We start from the raw sequence: 14856 nt of genomic DNA on the forward strand, positions 1-14856 counted from the left end.
TATTAAGGGGTGTTTAAACTGGTCAGATTACAGTTGTATTAAGGGGTGTTAAACTGGTCAGATTACAGTTGAATTAAGGGGTGTTAAACTCGTCAGATTACAGTTGTATTAAGGGGTGTTAAACTGGTCAGATTACAGTTGTGTTAAACTGGTCAGATTACAGTTGAATTAAGGGGTGTTAAACTGGTCAGATTACAGTTGTATTAAGGGGTGTTTAAACTGGTCAGATTACAGTTGTATTAAGGGGTGTTAAACTGGCCAGATTACAGTTGTATTAAGGGGTGTTAAACTGGCCAGATTACAGTTGAATCGCAGGTGGATTAAGTCTGAAGTATTAATGTCAAGTGCACAGGTATAGTGAAATGCCTTTCTTGCCAACTCCATATCCAACAATGTATTAATCAATATCAATGTAGCACTAAAAATAACAAGGTAGAACAAAAACACACAAGAATGTACGGTGCTTTATAGATGGTCAGTTCAATGCCATACTATATACAGGGTCAGTTCAGTACCATATTAACAATGTACAGGGATACTGGAGTGATGGAGGTAGATATGTATAGTGGTAAGGATGGAGGTATAAGGGTAAGGTGACTAGGCAACAGGATATGAGATAAACAGTAGCAGCAGTGTGTAAGTGGGTGTGTAGGTGTGTAGTGTCAGTATAAATGTATATTATGTGTGAGCTGTCATCAGGACAAAGGGTGGCTACTTTGAAGAATCTAAAATATATTTAGATTCGTTTAAAACTTGATTCCATCTGTGTTCATAGTTTTTGATGTCCTCACTATTATTCTACCGTCTAGAAAATAGTTTTAAAAATAAATAAAAATAAAACTCTTGAATGAGTAGGTGTGTCCAAACTTGACTGTGTGAGTTAATTTTATTCAGCAAAGGGAATAACACACGTGTCACGTGTTCGTTTTCTGCACCTTTATTTTCTACTCCACAACCAGCGCTGTTTTTAAGGCATACCAGTCAAAATACAGTAGACCTATGTCCTACAGAAGTCGGGAGGACTTCGAGTGGAGATGTTGAGTTTCACTGTAAATCCTCAGCTGGTCAGTGTGGTTCTAGTAGTATTCGTCCTCCAGGATAGGTATGTAAGGGAGGAGGTAGGGCGGCAGACGAGGGTACACAGGCCTCACGCCATAATCGTCAAAAAGGCTGATGTGGTCCTTAACAAGATGAGGGTCAGAAATCAGCTCCAGGTTAGCAGTCTCCTCCCCCCTACCTCTGTTCCAGAGGGGTGCTGCCAGACCTCCACCAATCAGAACCAAGATCAGGAGGAGAGCCATCTAATCACAGGTGCTCAGAACCACTGTTTTAAATGGCAAGAAAGATTAGTCTGACACACAACGCTATAAAACCTAGTGATATAGAATGAGTCTGATACACTATAAAACCTAGTGATATAGAATGAGTCTGATAGACACTATAAAACCTAGTGATATAGAATGAGTCTGATACACAACGCTATAAAACCTAGTGATATAGAATGAGTCTGATGGACACTATAAAACCTAGTGATATAGAATGAGTCTGATAGACACTATAAAACCTAGTGATATAGAATGAGTCTGATAGACACTATAAAACCTAGTGATATAGAATGAGTCTGATAGACACTATAAAACCTAGTGATATAGAATGAGTCTGATACACTATAAAACCTATTGAAAATGAAAAACTATTGCCACAAATACCTTTTTATGCCACTTAGCACCTCCCCTCCAACAGCACCTGTGGTTGTTTTTGCAATACCTTAATCACTCCTGCTACTTATTAGTATTAAATTATTAATAAAAAATAAAAAAAACTATTGCTTGATTGCTTAGCCAGTCGATAATGACAAACTAGAGTTAATGAAGGTATTGAACCTAGTTGCATTCTATGATGTCATAATGAGGCGTGTCATCACAAACCATTCTAAGGTTTCTCAGGAAGTGACAGAACATTGGCTACTGTCTGCAGCCAATCGTAATAAGCAATGTTAACAGTCCAGTTTATGGACCTAAAAGCCTATGATAATAAGGTTAACATGAGAATATCATGATATCTTCTCTAATATGCTTTTTTTCCTAATGGACACTAAGTCAGATTCCTTCCCATAAACTGACCGAAGAAGATGTCCAACAACATTTTGTTATTGAATATCCCAAAATCGAACCCAAAATATTACTCAATGCTTCTATGAATTTGAACAAGGCCATCCACCACACATGCATTACATGTGAATTTTAAACTCTCCGAACAATCAGCTTTCAAAGCATTCAGGGGAACACGTCCCATATAAATGCTGTGATTGAAGACTCAGAGCAGACACTGTGGTTGTGCTGTGTTCTCTCTTACCTACACAGCCCTTTAGTCAGTACACTCACTTAGCTGATTGAACAGACACAGGCCGGCTGGCTGCATTCCAGGCACGAAGCCAGCAGGTGTCGATGATCAGACTTCATGACATTTCATACCCAACAAAGATACAACAGCCCCTCCTCCCAACACATTAACGTTTTATTAAAAGCTTGAAATTAAATATGATTGTTTTTTAAAATTTAACTTCCATTGTAAATTGTGTTTTTTTTTTTTTTTTTTTTTTTTTTGAATTTTCAGGCTTCAAGTTCTTGACTGCTGGTGGTTCAAGTATTCTCTCCCTCTTGTTGTTTTTCTAGTTACTGGGACACGGCGTATGACAGCGATGTAATGGACAACCGAGTGGGACTAAATCTACTATACGCTCAGGTGAGGGGTCGCAGGTCAGAGGTCATACCGGTTGTCTGCTGGCTTTTCTTCCCCCTTCATTTGGGGTATATGGGTATTTTGAATGATCAAGTGGGTCTAAAGATCAGGTTTGTGTTTTAGGATTTCTGATTTAATCTCCTTGTATACCTGAAACTTTCCTCCTCTTAGGGCTGTGATGATACCAGTATCGCCATCTTGTTTCCAGGGCAAAAACACGCAGCAGACAACTCTTTGTTCCTTTTACAAACCTGCTGTATGAAAATACGTTTTCACCTCCGTTGTTTCCCTTCCCCATAGGGCCCTGGTCTAAAGTAGTGTACTATATAGGGAATAGGGCTCTGCTGTATGAAAATAACGACTTGTGACTCTGGATGGTAACATAGTGATGTTCGTTTCCAACATTAAGACTGTTTTACTAAAGAAGTTAAATCTGCTTTGTGTTTTGTTCCCTTCCCACAATACTAACAGGTATCGTGATACTAGTATCATCCCAGCCCCATTTTCTTACTGGTATGCCCCAAATGGCACCCTACTGTTTATATAGGGAATAGGGCCCCGGTCTAAAGTTGTGCACTATATAGGGAATAGGGCTCTGGCCTAAAGTAGTGCACTATGTAGGGAATAGGGCTCCATTTGGGAAGTAGCCTCGTCTTTCTATAGCAACACGGGGGTGTTTCTATAGCAACACCCCCTACCCAGATACAGCAGCAACATAGAGGTGTTTCTATAGCAACACCCCCTACCCAGATACAGCAGCAACATGGGGGTGTTTCTATAGCAACACCCCCTACCCAGATACAGCAGCAACATGGGGGTGTTTCTATAGCAACACCCCCTACCCAGATACAGCAGCAACATGGGGGTGTTTCTATAGCAACACCCCTTACCCAGATACAGCAGCAACATGGGGGTGTTTCTATAGCAACACCCCTTACCCAGATACAGCAGCAACATGGGGGTGTTTCTATAGCAACACCCCCTACCCAGATACAGCAGCAACATGGGGGTGTTTCTATAGCAACACCCCTTGCCCAGATACAGCAGCAACATGGGGGTGTTTCTATAGCAACACCACTTGCCCAGATACAGCAGCAACATGGGGGTGTTTCTATAGCAACACCCCTTACCCAGATACAGCAGCAACATGGGGGTGTTTCTATAGCAACACCCCTTACCCAGATACAGCAGCAACATGGGGGTGTTTCTATAGCAACACCCCCTACCCAGATACAGCAGCAACATGGGGGTGTTTCTATAGCAACACCCCCTACCCAGATACAGCAGCAACATGGGGGTGTTTCTATAGCAACACCCCCTACCCAGATACAGCAGCAACATGGGGGTGTTTCTATAGCAACACCCCCTACCCAGATACAGCAGCAACATGGGGGTGTTTCTATAGCAACACCCCCTACCCAGATACAGCAGCAACATGGGGGTGTTTCTATAGCAACACCCCCTACCCAGATACAGCAGCAACATGGGGGTGTTTCTATAGCAACACCCCTTACCCAGATACAGCAGCAACATGGGGGTGTTTCTATAGCAACACCCCCTACCCAGATACAGCAGCAACATGGGGGTGTTTCTATAGCAACACCCCTTACCCAGATACAGCAGCAACATGGGGGTGTTTCTATAGCAACACCCCTTACCCAGATACAGCAGCAACACGGGGGTGTTTCTATAGCAACACCCCTTACCCAGATACAGCAGCAACATGGGGGTGTTTCTATAGCAACACCCCCTACCCAGATACAGCAGCAACATGGGGGTGTTTCTATAGCAACACCCCTTACCCAGATACAGCAGCAACATGGGGGTGTTTCTATAGCAACACCCCCTACCCAGATACAGCAGCAACATGGGGGTGTTTCTATAGCAACACCCCTTACCCAGATACAGCAGCAACATGGGGGTGTTTCTATAGCAACACCCCTTACCCAGATACAGCAGCAACATGGGGGTGTTTCTATAGCAACACCCCCTACCCAGATACAGCAGCAACATGGAGGTGTTTCTATAGCAACACCCCTTACCCAGATACAGCAACAAAATGGGGGTGTTTCTAAGCATTTCAGAAATGGTTCATCTGATCTGGCTGCTGTCTTGGCTCTGTGTGGGGGCTTAGCTAATGTTATGGGCCAAAGGATGCAATATTTTATTGGAAAGAGAGAATTGTCTGTTTGCCATTGTCTGCAATGTGTGTGTCATTGACTTGTATATGTGTGTATGCAGCTGCCAAATGTGTGTGTTTTGGTGTTTAATTCAACAGTGGAATAGTTCACTTTGGACTTAAACTGAGGAACAGTTGTATCTGAAGCTTCTATGAGGAGGGTTTGGGGCAGAAAGATTATCCTTGTCTCTCTCCTCTCCCTAGACGGTGTCGGACATAGATAGAGGCTGGATCCTCGTTAACAAGGACCAGCACAGACAGCTGAAATCACTGCAGGAGAAAGGATCCAAGAAAGAAGTAAGCAAGCCTGTCTCCTAGAACTATATCCCTCTTCTTCTACCAAGACTGCCTCCTAGAACTATATCCCTCTTCTTCTACCAAGACTGTCTCCTAGAACTATATCCCTCTTCTTCTTCTTCTACCAAGACTGTCTCCTAGAACTATATCCCTCTTCTTCTTCTTCTACCAAGACTCTCCTAGAACTATATCCCTCTTCTTCTTCTTCTTCTTCTACCAAGACTCTCCTAGAACTATATCCCTCTTCTTCTTCTTCTACCAAGACTGTCTCCTAGAACTATATCCCTCTTCTTCTTCTACCAAGACTGTCTCCTAGAACTATATCCCTCTTCTTCTTCTACCAAGACTGTCTCCTAGAACTATATCCCTCTTCTTCTTCTTCTACCAAGACTGTCTCCTAGAACTATATCTCTCTTCTTCTTCTTCTACCAAGACTCTCCTAGAACTATATCCCTCTTCTTCTTCTTCTACCAAGACTCACCTAGAACTATATCCCTCTTCTTCTTCTTCTACCAAGACTCTCCTAGAACTATATCCCTCTTCTTCTTCTTCTACCAAGACTTTCCTAGAACTATATCCCTCTTCTTCTACCAAGACTGTCTCCTAGAACTATCCCTCTTCTTCTACCAAGACTCTCCTAGAACTATATCCCTCTTCTTCTTCTTCTACCAAGACTGTCTCCTAGAACTATATCCCTCTTCTTCTACCAAGACTCTCCTAGAACTATATCCCTCTTCTTCTTCTTCTACCAAGACTGTCTCCTAGAACTATATCCCTCTTCTTCTTCTTCTACCAAGACTGTCTCCTAGAACTATATCCCTCTTCTTCTACCAAGACTGTCTCCTAGAACTATCCCTCTTCTTCTACCAAGACTGTCTCCTAGAACTATATCCATCTTCTTATTCTTCTACCAAGACTGTCTCCTAGAACTATATCCCTCTTCTTCTACCAAGACTCTCCTAGAACTATATCCCTCTTCTTCTTCTTCTTCTACCAAGACTCTCCTAGAACTATATCCCTCTTCTTCTTCTTCTACCAAGACTGTCTCCTAGAACTATATCCCTCTTCTTCTTCTTCTTCTTCTTCTACCAAGACTGTCTCCTAGAACTATATCCCTCTTCTTCTACCAAGACTGTCTCCTAGAACTATATCCCTCTTCTTCTACCAAGACTGTCTCCTAGAACTATATCCCTCTTCTTCTACCAAGAATGTCTCCTAGAACTATATCCCTCTTCTTCTACCAAGACTGTCTCCTATAACTATATCCCTCTTCTTCTTCTTCTATCAAGGCTGTCTCCTAGAACTATATCCCTCTTATTCTTCTTCTACCAAGGCTGTCTCCTAGAACTTTATCCCTCTTCTTCTTCTTCTACCAAGACTGTCTCCTAGAACTATATCCCTCTTCTTCTTCTTCTACCAAGACTGTCTCCTAGAACTATATCCCTCTTCTTCTTCTTCTACCAAGGCTGTCTCCTAGAACTATATCCCTCTTCTTCTTCTTCTACCAAGACTGTCTCCTAGAACTATATCCCTCTTCTTCTTCTTCTACCAAGACTGTCTCCTAGAACTATATCCCTCTTCTTCTACCAAGACTCTCCTAGAACTATATCCCTCTTCTTCTTCTTCTACCAAGACTCTCCTAGAACTATATCCCTCTTCTTCTTCTTCTACCAAGACTCTCCTAGAACTATATCCCTCTTCTTCTTCTTCTACCAAGACTCTCCTAGAACTATATCCCTCTTCTTCTTCTACTACCAAGACTCTCCTAGAACTATATCCCTCTTCTTCTTCTACCAAGACTGTCTCCTAGAACTATATCCCTCTTCTTCTACCAAGACTGTCTCCTAGAACTATATCCCTCTTCTTCTTCTACCAAGACTGTCTCCTAGAACTATATCCCTCTTCTTCTTCTTCTACCAAGACTCTCCTAGAACTATATCCCTCTTCTTCTTCTTCTACCAAGACTCTCCTAGAACTATATCCCTCTTCTTCTTCTTCTACCAAGACTGTCTCCTAGAACTATATCCCTCTTCTTCTTCTTCTACCAAGACTGTCTCCTAGAACTATATCTCTCTTCTTCTTCTTCTACCAAGACTCTCCTATAACTATATCCCTCTTCTTCTTCTTCTTCTACCAAGACTCTCCTAGAACTATATCCCTCTTCTTCTTCTTCTACCAAGACTCTCCTAGAACTATATCCCTCTTCTTCTTCTTCTACCAAGACTCTCCTAGAACTATATCCCTCTTCTTCTTCTTCTACCAAGACTGTCTCCTAGAACTATATCCCTCTTCTTCTACTCTCCTAGAACTATATCCCTCTTCTTCTACCAAGACTCTCCTAGAACTATATCCCTCTTCTTCTTCTTCTACCAAGACTGTCTCCTAGAACTATATCCCTCTTCTTCTACCAAGACTCTCCTAGAACTATATCCCTCTTCTTCTTCTTCTACCAAGACTCTCCTAGAACTATATCCCTCTTCTTCTTCTTCTACCAAGACTCTCCTAGAACTATATCCCTCTTCTTCTTCTTCTTCTTCTACCAAGACTGTCTCCTAGAACTATATCCCTCTTCTTCTACCAAGACTGTCTCCTAGAACTATATCCCTCTTCTTCTACCAAGAATGTCTCCTAGAACTATATCCCTCTTCTTCTACCAAGACTGTCTCCTATAACTATATCCCTCTTCTTCTTCTTCTATCAAGGCTGTCTCCTAGAACTATATCCCTCTTCTTCTTCTTCTACCAAGACTTTCCTAGAACTATATCCCTCTTCTTCTACCAAGACTGTCTCCTAGAACTATCCCTCTTCTTCTACCAAGACTCTCCTAGAACTATATCCATCTTCTTCTTCTTCTACCAAGACTGTCTCCTAGAACTATATCCCTCTTCTTCTACCAAGACTCTCCTAGAACTATATCCCTCTTCTTCTTCTTCTTCTACCAAGACTCTCCTAGAACTATATCCCTCTTCTTCTTCTACCAAGACTGTCTCCTAGAACTATATCCCTCTTCTTCTTCTTCTTCTACCAAGACTGTCTCCTAGAACTATATCCCTCTTCTTCTACCAAGACTGTCTCCTAGAACTATATCCCTCTTCTTCTACCAAGACTGTCTCCTAGAACTATATCCCTCTTCTTCTTCTTCTACCAAGAATGTCTCCTAGAACTATATCCCTCTTCTTCTACCAAGACTGTCTCCTATAACTATATCCCTCTTCTTCTTCTTCTATCAAGGCTGTCTCCTAGAACTATATCCCTCTTCTTCTTCTTCTACCAAGGCTGTCTCCTAGAACTTTATCCCTCTTCTTCTTCTTCTACCAAGACTGTCTCCTAGAACTATATCCCTCTTCTTCTTCTTCTACCAAGACTGTCTCCTAGAACTATATCCCTCTTCTTCTACCAAGACTCTCCTAGAACTATATCCCTCTTCTTCTTCTTCTACCAAGACTGTCTCCTAGAACTATATCCCTCTTCTTCTTCTACCAAGACTGTCTCCTAGAACTATATCCCTCTTCTTCTACCAAGACTGTCTCCTAGAACTATATCCCTCTTCTTCTACCAAGAATGTCTCCTAGAACTATATCCCTCTTCTTCTACCAAGACTGTCTCCTAGAACTATATCCCTCTTCTTCTTCTTCTATCAAGGCTGTCTCCTAGAACTATATCCCTCTTCTTCTTCTTCTACCAAGGCTGTCTCCTAGAACTTTATCCCTCTTCTTCTTCTTCTACCAAGACTGTCTCCTAGAACTATATCCCTCTTCTTCTTCTTCTACCAAGACTGTCTCCTAGAACTATATCCCTCTTCTTCTACCAAGACTCTCCTAGAACTATATCCCTCTTCTTCTTCTTCTACCAAGACTGTCTCCTAGAACTATATCCCTCTTCTTCTTCTTCTACCAAGACTGTCTCCTAGAACTATATCCCTCTTCTTCTACCAAGACTGTCTCCTAGAACTATATCCCTCTTCTTCTACCAAGAATGTCTCCTAGAACTATATCCCTCTTCTTCTACCAAGACTGTCTCCTAGAACTATATCCCTCTTCTTCTTCTTCTATCAAGGCTGTCTCCTAGAACTATATCCCTCTTCTTCTTCTACCAAGGCTGTCTCCTAGAACTTTATCCCTCTTCTTCTTCTTCTACCAAGACTGTCTCCTAGAACTATACCCCTCTTCTTCTTCTTCTACCAAGACTGTCTCCTAGAACTATATCCCTCTTCTTCTTCTTCTACCAAGACTGTCTCCTAGAACTATATCCCTCTTCTTCTACCAAGACTCTCCTAGAACTATATCCCTCTTCTTCTACCAAGGCTGTCTCCTAGAACTATATCCCTCTTCTTCTTCTTCTACCAAGACTCTCCTAGAACTATATCCCTCTTCTTCTTCTTCTACCAAGACTGTCTCCTAGAACTATATCCCTCTTCTTCTACCAAGACTGTCTCCTAGAACTATATCCCTCTTCTTCTTCTTCTACCAAGGCTGTCTCCTAGAACTATATCCATCCTTCTTCTACCAAGTTGGTGCAGAGTGACAGTATTATAGAAGAAGAAGTTGAATGGGTTGGAGGCAAACTCTCCTGTGTATTAGTTATAAAGTGGAGCAATGGCTTCCAATCAACTACATAGTAATTTGTAGGTAGTCACACAATTTAGTAGTTAACCGATTTTATCTCCAATACTCCCTTTAGGAAGACATTTTGGATTAAAAATGAAGCTATTGTAGAAGGTTGTTGCCAGTGGTGTAGCCAATGCCTGTCTCTCCAGTTCATTCTGCTAGTTCATGTCTTTCTGCCTGTCTCTCCAGTTCATTCTGCTAGTTCATGTCTTTCTGCCTGTCTCTCCAGTTCATTCTGCTAGTTCATGTCTTTCTGCCTGCTCTCTCTCTCCAGTTCATTATGCTAGTTCATGTCTTTCTGCCTGCTCTCTCTCTCCAGTTCATTCTGCTAGTTCATGTCTTTCTGCCTGTCTCTCCAGTTCATTCTGCTAGTTCATGTCTTTCTGCCTGTCTCTCCAGTTCATTCTGCTAGTTAATGTCTTTCTGCCTGTTTCTCCAGTTCATTAGGCTAAGATGTCTGCCTGTTTCTCCAGTTCATTGGGCTAAGATGTCTGCCTGTTTCTCCAGTTCATTAGGCTAAGATGTCTGCCTGTTTCTCCAGTTCATTAGGCTAAGATGTCTGCCTGTTTCTCCAGTTCATTAGGCTAAGATGTCTGCCTGTTTCTCCAGTTCATTAGGCTAAGATGTCTGCCTGTTTCTCCAGTTCATTAGGCTAAGATGTCTGCCTGTTTCTCCAGCTCATTAGGCTAAGATGTCTGCCTGTTTCTCCAGCTCATTAGGCTAAGATGTCTGCCTGTTTCTCCAGCTCATTAGGCTAAGATGTCTGCCTGTTTCTCCAGCTCATTAGGCTAAGATGTCTGCCTGTTTCTCCAGCTCATTAGGCTAAGATGTCTGCCTGTTTCTCCAGTTCATTAGGCTAAGATGTCTGCCTGTTTCTCCAGTTCATTAGGCTAAGATGTCTGTCTGTTTCTCCAGTTCATTAGGCTAAGATGTCTGCCTGTTTCTCCAGTTCATTAAGCTAAGATATCTGTTTGTTTCTCCAGTTCATTAGGCTAAGATATCTGTCTGTTTCTCCAGTTCATTAAGCTAAGATTTCTGTCTATTTCTCCAGCTCATTAGGCTAAGATGTCTGTCTGTTTCTCCAGTTCATTAGGCTAAGATGTCTGTCTGTTTCTCCAGTTCATTAAGCTAAGATGTCTGCCTGTTTCTCCAGTTCATTAGGCTAAGATGTCTGCCTGTTTCTCCAGTTCATTAGGCTAAGATGTCTGCCTGTTTCTCCAGTTCATTAGGCTAAGATGTCTTCCTGTTTCTCCAGTTCATTAGGCTAAGATGTCTGCCTGTTTCTCCAGTTCATTAGGCTAAGATGTCTGCCTGTTTCTCCAGTTCATTAGGCTAAGATATCTGTCTGTTTCTCCAGTTCATTAGGCTCGGTCAGACGCTGAAGTACTTTGGCTACATCAAGTTTGACCCGTGCGTGACAGACTTCCCGGAGAAGGGCTGTCACGTGATCGTCTCTGCAGGCAACAACGAGCTTAACTTCCAGGTCAAGCTGCCCAATGAACAGATGAAGGAGGGGAGCTTCAAGGTCACGCGCATGAGGTGCTGGAGGGTCACTTCGTCTGTAAGTAACCCTCCCCAAAATTACGTTACTCTACTCTCTATTTTAAGTGTCCTCTGAATGCTGAATTTGGAGTAGAGGGAAGTTGTTCTCTACGGTCAGTTTTACAGGGGAGGGGAACCAATTTCATAATTAGTTTTGTAATCCATCCAAATTATGACCGAATTGGTGTTAGTGTGACCTCTCACCTCCCCCTTTCCCCTCCCTCTCATTAACACAAGTGTGGTTCTCCTATTTGTCTCCCCCCCCCCCCTGTAGTGTGCCACACACATGCTTCTATTCCTCTCCTCTGGGTAAACTGACCACTTACACAGAACCCCACAGAGCCCCTTTATCACCCAGCCAGACAGCTGTATGCTCATGCTAAGGTGTATGGTACAGGAAGCAGGAAGGGACATGTACAGTGCCAATGTAGGACGAAAGACAGGTCATTGCCTGACTACAGTTTAACTGTCTTCACACACCTCTATAAAGTACCTCTATAACCTCTATAAAGCACCTCTCTAACCTCTATAAAGCACCTCTCTAACCTCTATAAAGCACCTCTATAACCTCTATATAGCAGCTATATAACCTCTATATAGCAGCTATATAACATCTATAAAGCAGCTCTATAAAGCAGCTCTATAAAGCAACTCTATAAAGCAGCTCTATAACCTCTATATAGCAGCTCTATAACCTCTATATAGCCGCTCTATAACCTCTATATAGCAGCTATATAACCTCTATATAGCAGCTATATAACCTCTATATAGCAGCTATATAACCTCTATAAAGCAGCTCTATAACCTCTATAAAGCAGCTCTATAACCTCTATATAGCAGCTCTATAAAGCAGCTCTATAAAGCAGCTCTATAACCTCTATAAAGCAGCTCTATAACCTCTATAAAGCACCTCTATAACATCTATAAAGCACCTCTATAACATCTATACAGCAGCTCTATAACCTCTATACAGCAGCTCTATAACCTCTATAAAGCACCTCTATAACCTCTATAAAGCAGCTCTATAACCTCTATAAAGCAGCTCTATAAAGCAGCTCTATAACATCTATAAAGCACCTCTCTAACCTCTATAAAGCACCTCTATAAAGACCTCTCTAACCTCTCTAACCTCTATAAAGACCTCCTTAAGGTTCCAAACTGCTCATCGTTAGATCCATGGGTTTCCATGGCCGAACAGCCGCACACAAGCTTAACATCTTGAAGTGGTGTAAATAGTGATGGAGTGATGAATCACGCTTTTCACCATCTGGCAGTCCGACGGACAAATCTGGGTTTGGCGGATGCCAGGAGAACGCTACCTGGCCCAATGCATAGTGCCAACTGTAAAGTTTGGTGGAGGAGGAATAATGGTCTGGGGCTGTTTCATTGGTTTGGGCCCCTTAGTTCCAGTGAAGGGAAATCTTAATGTTACAGCATACAATGACGTTCTAGATGATTCTGTGCTTCCAACTTTGTGGCAACAGTTCGGGGAAGGCCCTTTCCTGTTTCAGCATGACAATGCCCCTGTGCACAAAGCAAGGTCCATACAGAAATAGTTTGTTGAGATCGGTATGGAAGAACTTGACTGCCCTGACCTCAACCCCATCGAACACCTTTGGGATGAATTGGAACGCCTACTACGAGCCAGGCCTAATCGTCCAACAACAGTGCCCGGCCTCACTAATGCTCTTGTGGCTGAATGGCATCCAGTTGGTAACAGGGAACATGGTTTAGTTCAAATCAAATCAAATGTATTTATATAGCCCTTCGTACATCAGCTGATATCTCAAAGTGCTGTATAGAAACCCAGCCTAAAACCCCAAAGAGCAAGCAATACAGGTGTAGAAGCACGGTGGCTAGGAAAAACTCCCTAGAAAGGCCAAAACCTAGGAAGAAACCTAGAGAGGAACCAGGCTATGAGGGGTGGCCAGTCCTCTTCTGGCTGTGCCGGGTGGAGATTATAACAGAACATGGTCAAGATGTTCAAATGTTCATAAATGACCAGCATGGTCGAATAATAATAAGGCAGAACAGTTTAAACTGGAGCAGCAGCACAGTCAGGTGGACTGGGGACAGCAAGGAGTTCTAGTTCTATCCCACCCCCCCACTACACGGACCAGTAGTTAACGGTTCTACTAAACTCCCCCTCAGGGATCCTAGTCCTATTTAATGAGTGTTCCTCTCCAATCAAACTATTTCCAAACATCCTAATGCATCAGCTGTACATTACTAGGAGAAGCATCTGAAAAACACATCTCAACTTAGAATAGAATCTCTTGTTCCATCTCATTACCCAGGGGGCTTGAGGATGAAGTGGAAACAGACTGTTTTTCCAGAAGGAGACTCCTATAAACAGTAGGGCTAGTGAGCTAGCACTATGATGACGAGACGGTGTATATCTGTCCCAAACGACCCACTGCAGAGCCCTTAAGTAAAGACTGTACACTAATGGGAGACGAGTCCCGAGTCCTATGGGAGGCGAGTCCCGAGTCCTATGGGAGGCGAGTCCCGAGTCCTATGGGAGGCGAGTCCCGAGTCCTATGTAGTAGTGCACTTTTGACCCGAGTCCTATGCTCACAGCATCTGATTGTACCTTCAATCAGGGAAGCTACACCCTCTGTCCTTTAGCTAACATTACATTCTCTGTAGTGTAGGCATTCATTAGCTGCACAGACTGCTTGAGTTGGGATGATGATGACGATGATGGTGGTGGTGTCCAACCATAGTGACCCTGTCTCCTTTCCCAACCGCAGCAGGTCCCGGTAGTGAACGGCTCCTCCTCCCCAACCCCGGGCCCCTGCTCCTCAGCCAAGTGTGAGGTGAAGTTGGAGCTGGCCTTCGAGTATCTGATGAGCAAAGATCGTCTCCAGTGGGTCACCATCACCAGCCCACAGGTCAGAGGTTAGGGTTTAGAGGCCAGGTCAATATGGAGTCACCCAAGCGATAGGAGTTTAACCTCTGCGCTAATGAATGAAATATCTAGAGTTGGTGTGTGTGTGTGTGTGTGTTTTCAGGCAATCATGATGAGCATCTGTCTTCAGTCGATGGTTGATGAGCTGATGGTGAAGAAGTCAGGAGGAAGCATCAAGAAGGTGCGTGTTTGGTCTTTGGTGATGGGACAGATCCACCTTAACTTGTCTGCCGTGTTCTGACTTCCTGTATTCATTATGTCTTGTTCAGATGCTAAGGAAACGTCACAGTGGCCCCCTGCATCGGTCTGAAAGTCAGCAAGCTGTGAAATCCCCCCCTCTACTGGTGAGAACGGGGACTGCACAGGTCTATGATATATGCCACTGATTACCGTACACCCCCGGAGAGAACACGTTTAGCTGTTTTTTTTTTAATGGAAAGATCTTCTACTTGATGTTTCACCTTATTTGTGACCTTCCTCTCCCCTGCAGGACTCTCCTGACCCAAACCGAGACCAGATTGTCAAACTCTCAGTGAGTAATGTTTCTGCTTTGATCTCCCAAATGTCAAGTCCACAGA

The 14856-nt window shown here is 43.0% G+C and overlaps 1 protein-coding gene across 1 annotated transcript in view; it reads left to right on the forward strand.

The window, feature by feature from the left end:
- The window catches only part of LOC110522651 (sorting nexin-17), a 62310-nt gene that overhangs the window by 45718 nt on the left and 1736 nt on the right, over positions 1 to 14856 (forward strand). The window contains exons 8-14 of the mRNA XM_036976382.1: positions 2676 to 2745; positions 5126 to 5218; positions 11183 to 11386; positions 14121 to 14261; positions 14382 to 14459; positions 14548 to 14622; positions 14769 to 14810. Coding sequence (XP_036832277.1) covers positions 2676 to 2745; positions 5126 to 5218; positions 11183 to 11386; positions 14121 to 14261; positions 14382 to 14459; positions 14548 to 14622; positions 14769 to 14810 — 703 coding nt within the window. The remainder of the gene's footprint in view (positions 1 to 2675; positions 2746 to 5125; positions 5219 to 11182; positions 11387 to 14120; positions 14262 to 14381; positions 14460 to 14547; positions 14623 to 14768; positions 14811 to 14856) is intronic.

The sequence above is a fragment of the Oncorhynchus mykiss genome, chromosome 4, assembly GCF_013265735.2.
Source record: "Oncorhynchus mykiss isolate Arlee chromosome 4, USDA_OmykA_1.1, whole genome shotgun sequence".
NCBI classification, from domain to species: domain Eukaryota; kingdom Metazoa; phylum Chordata; class Actinopteri; order Salmoniformes; family Salmonidae; genus Oncorhynchus; species Oncorhynchus mykiss.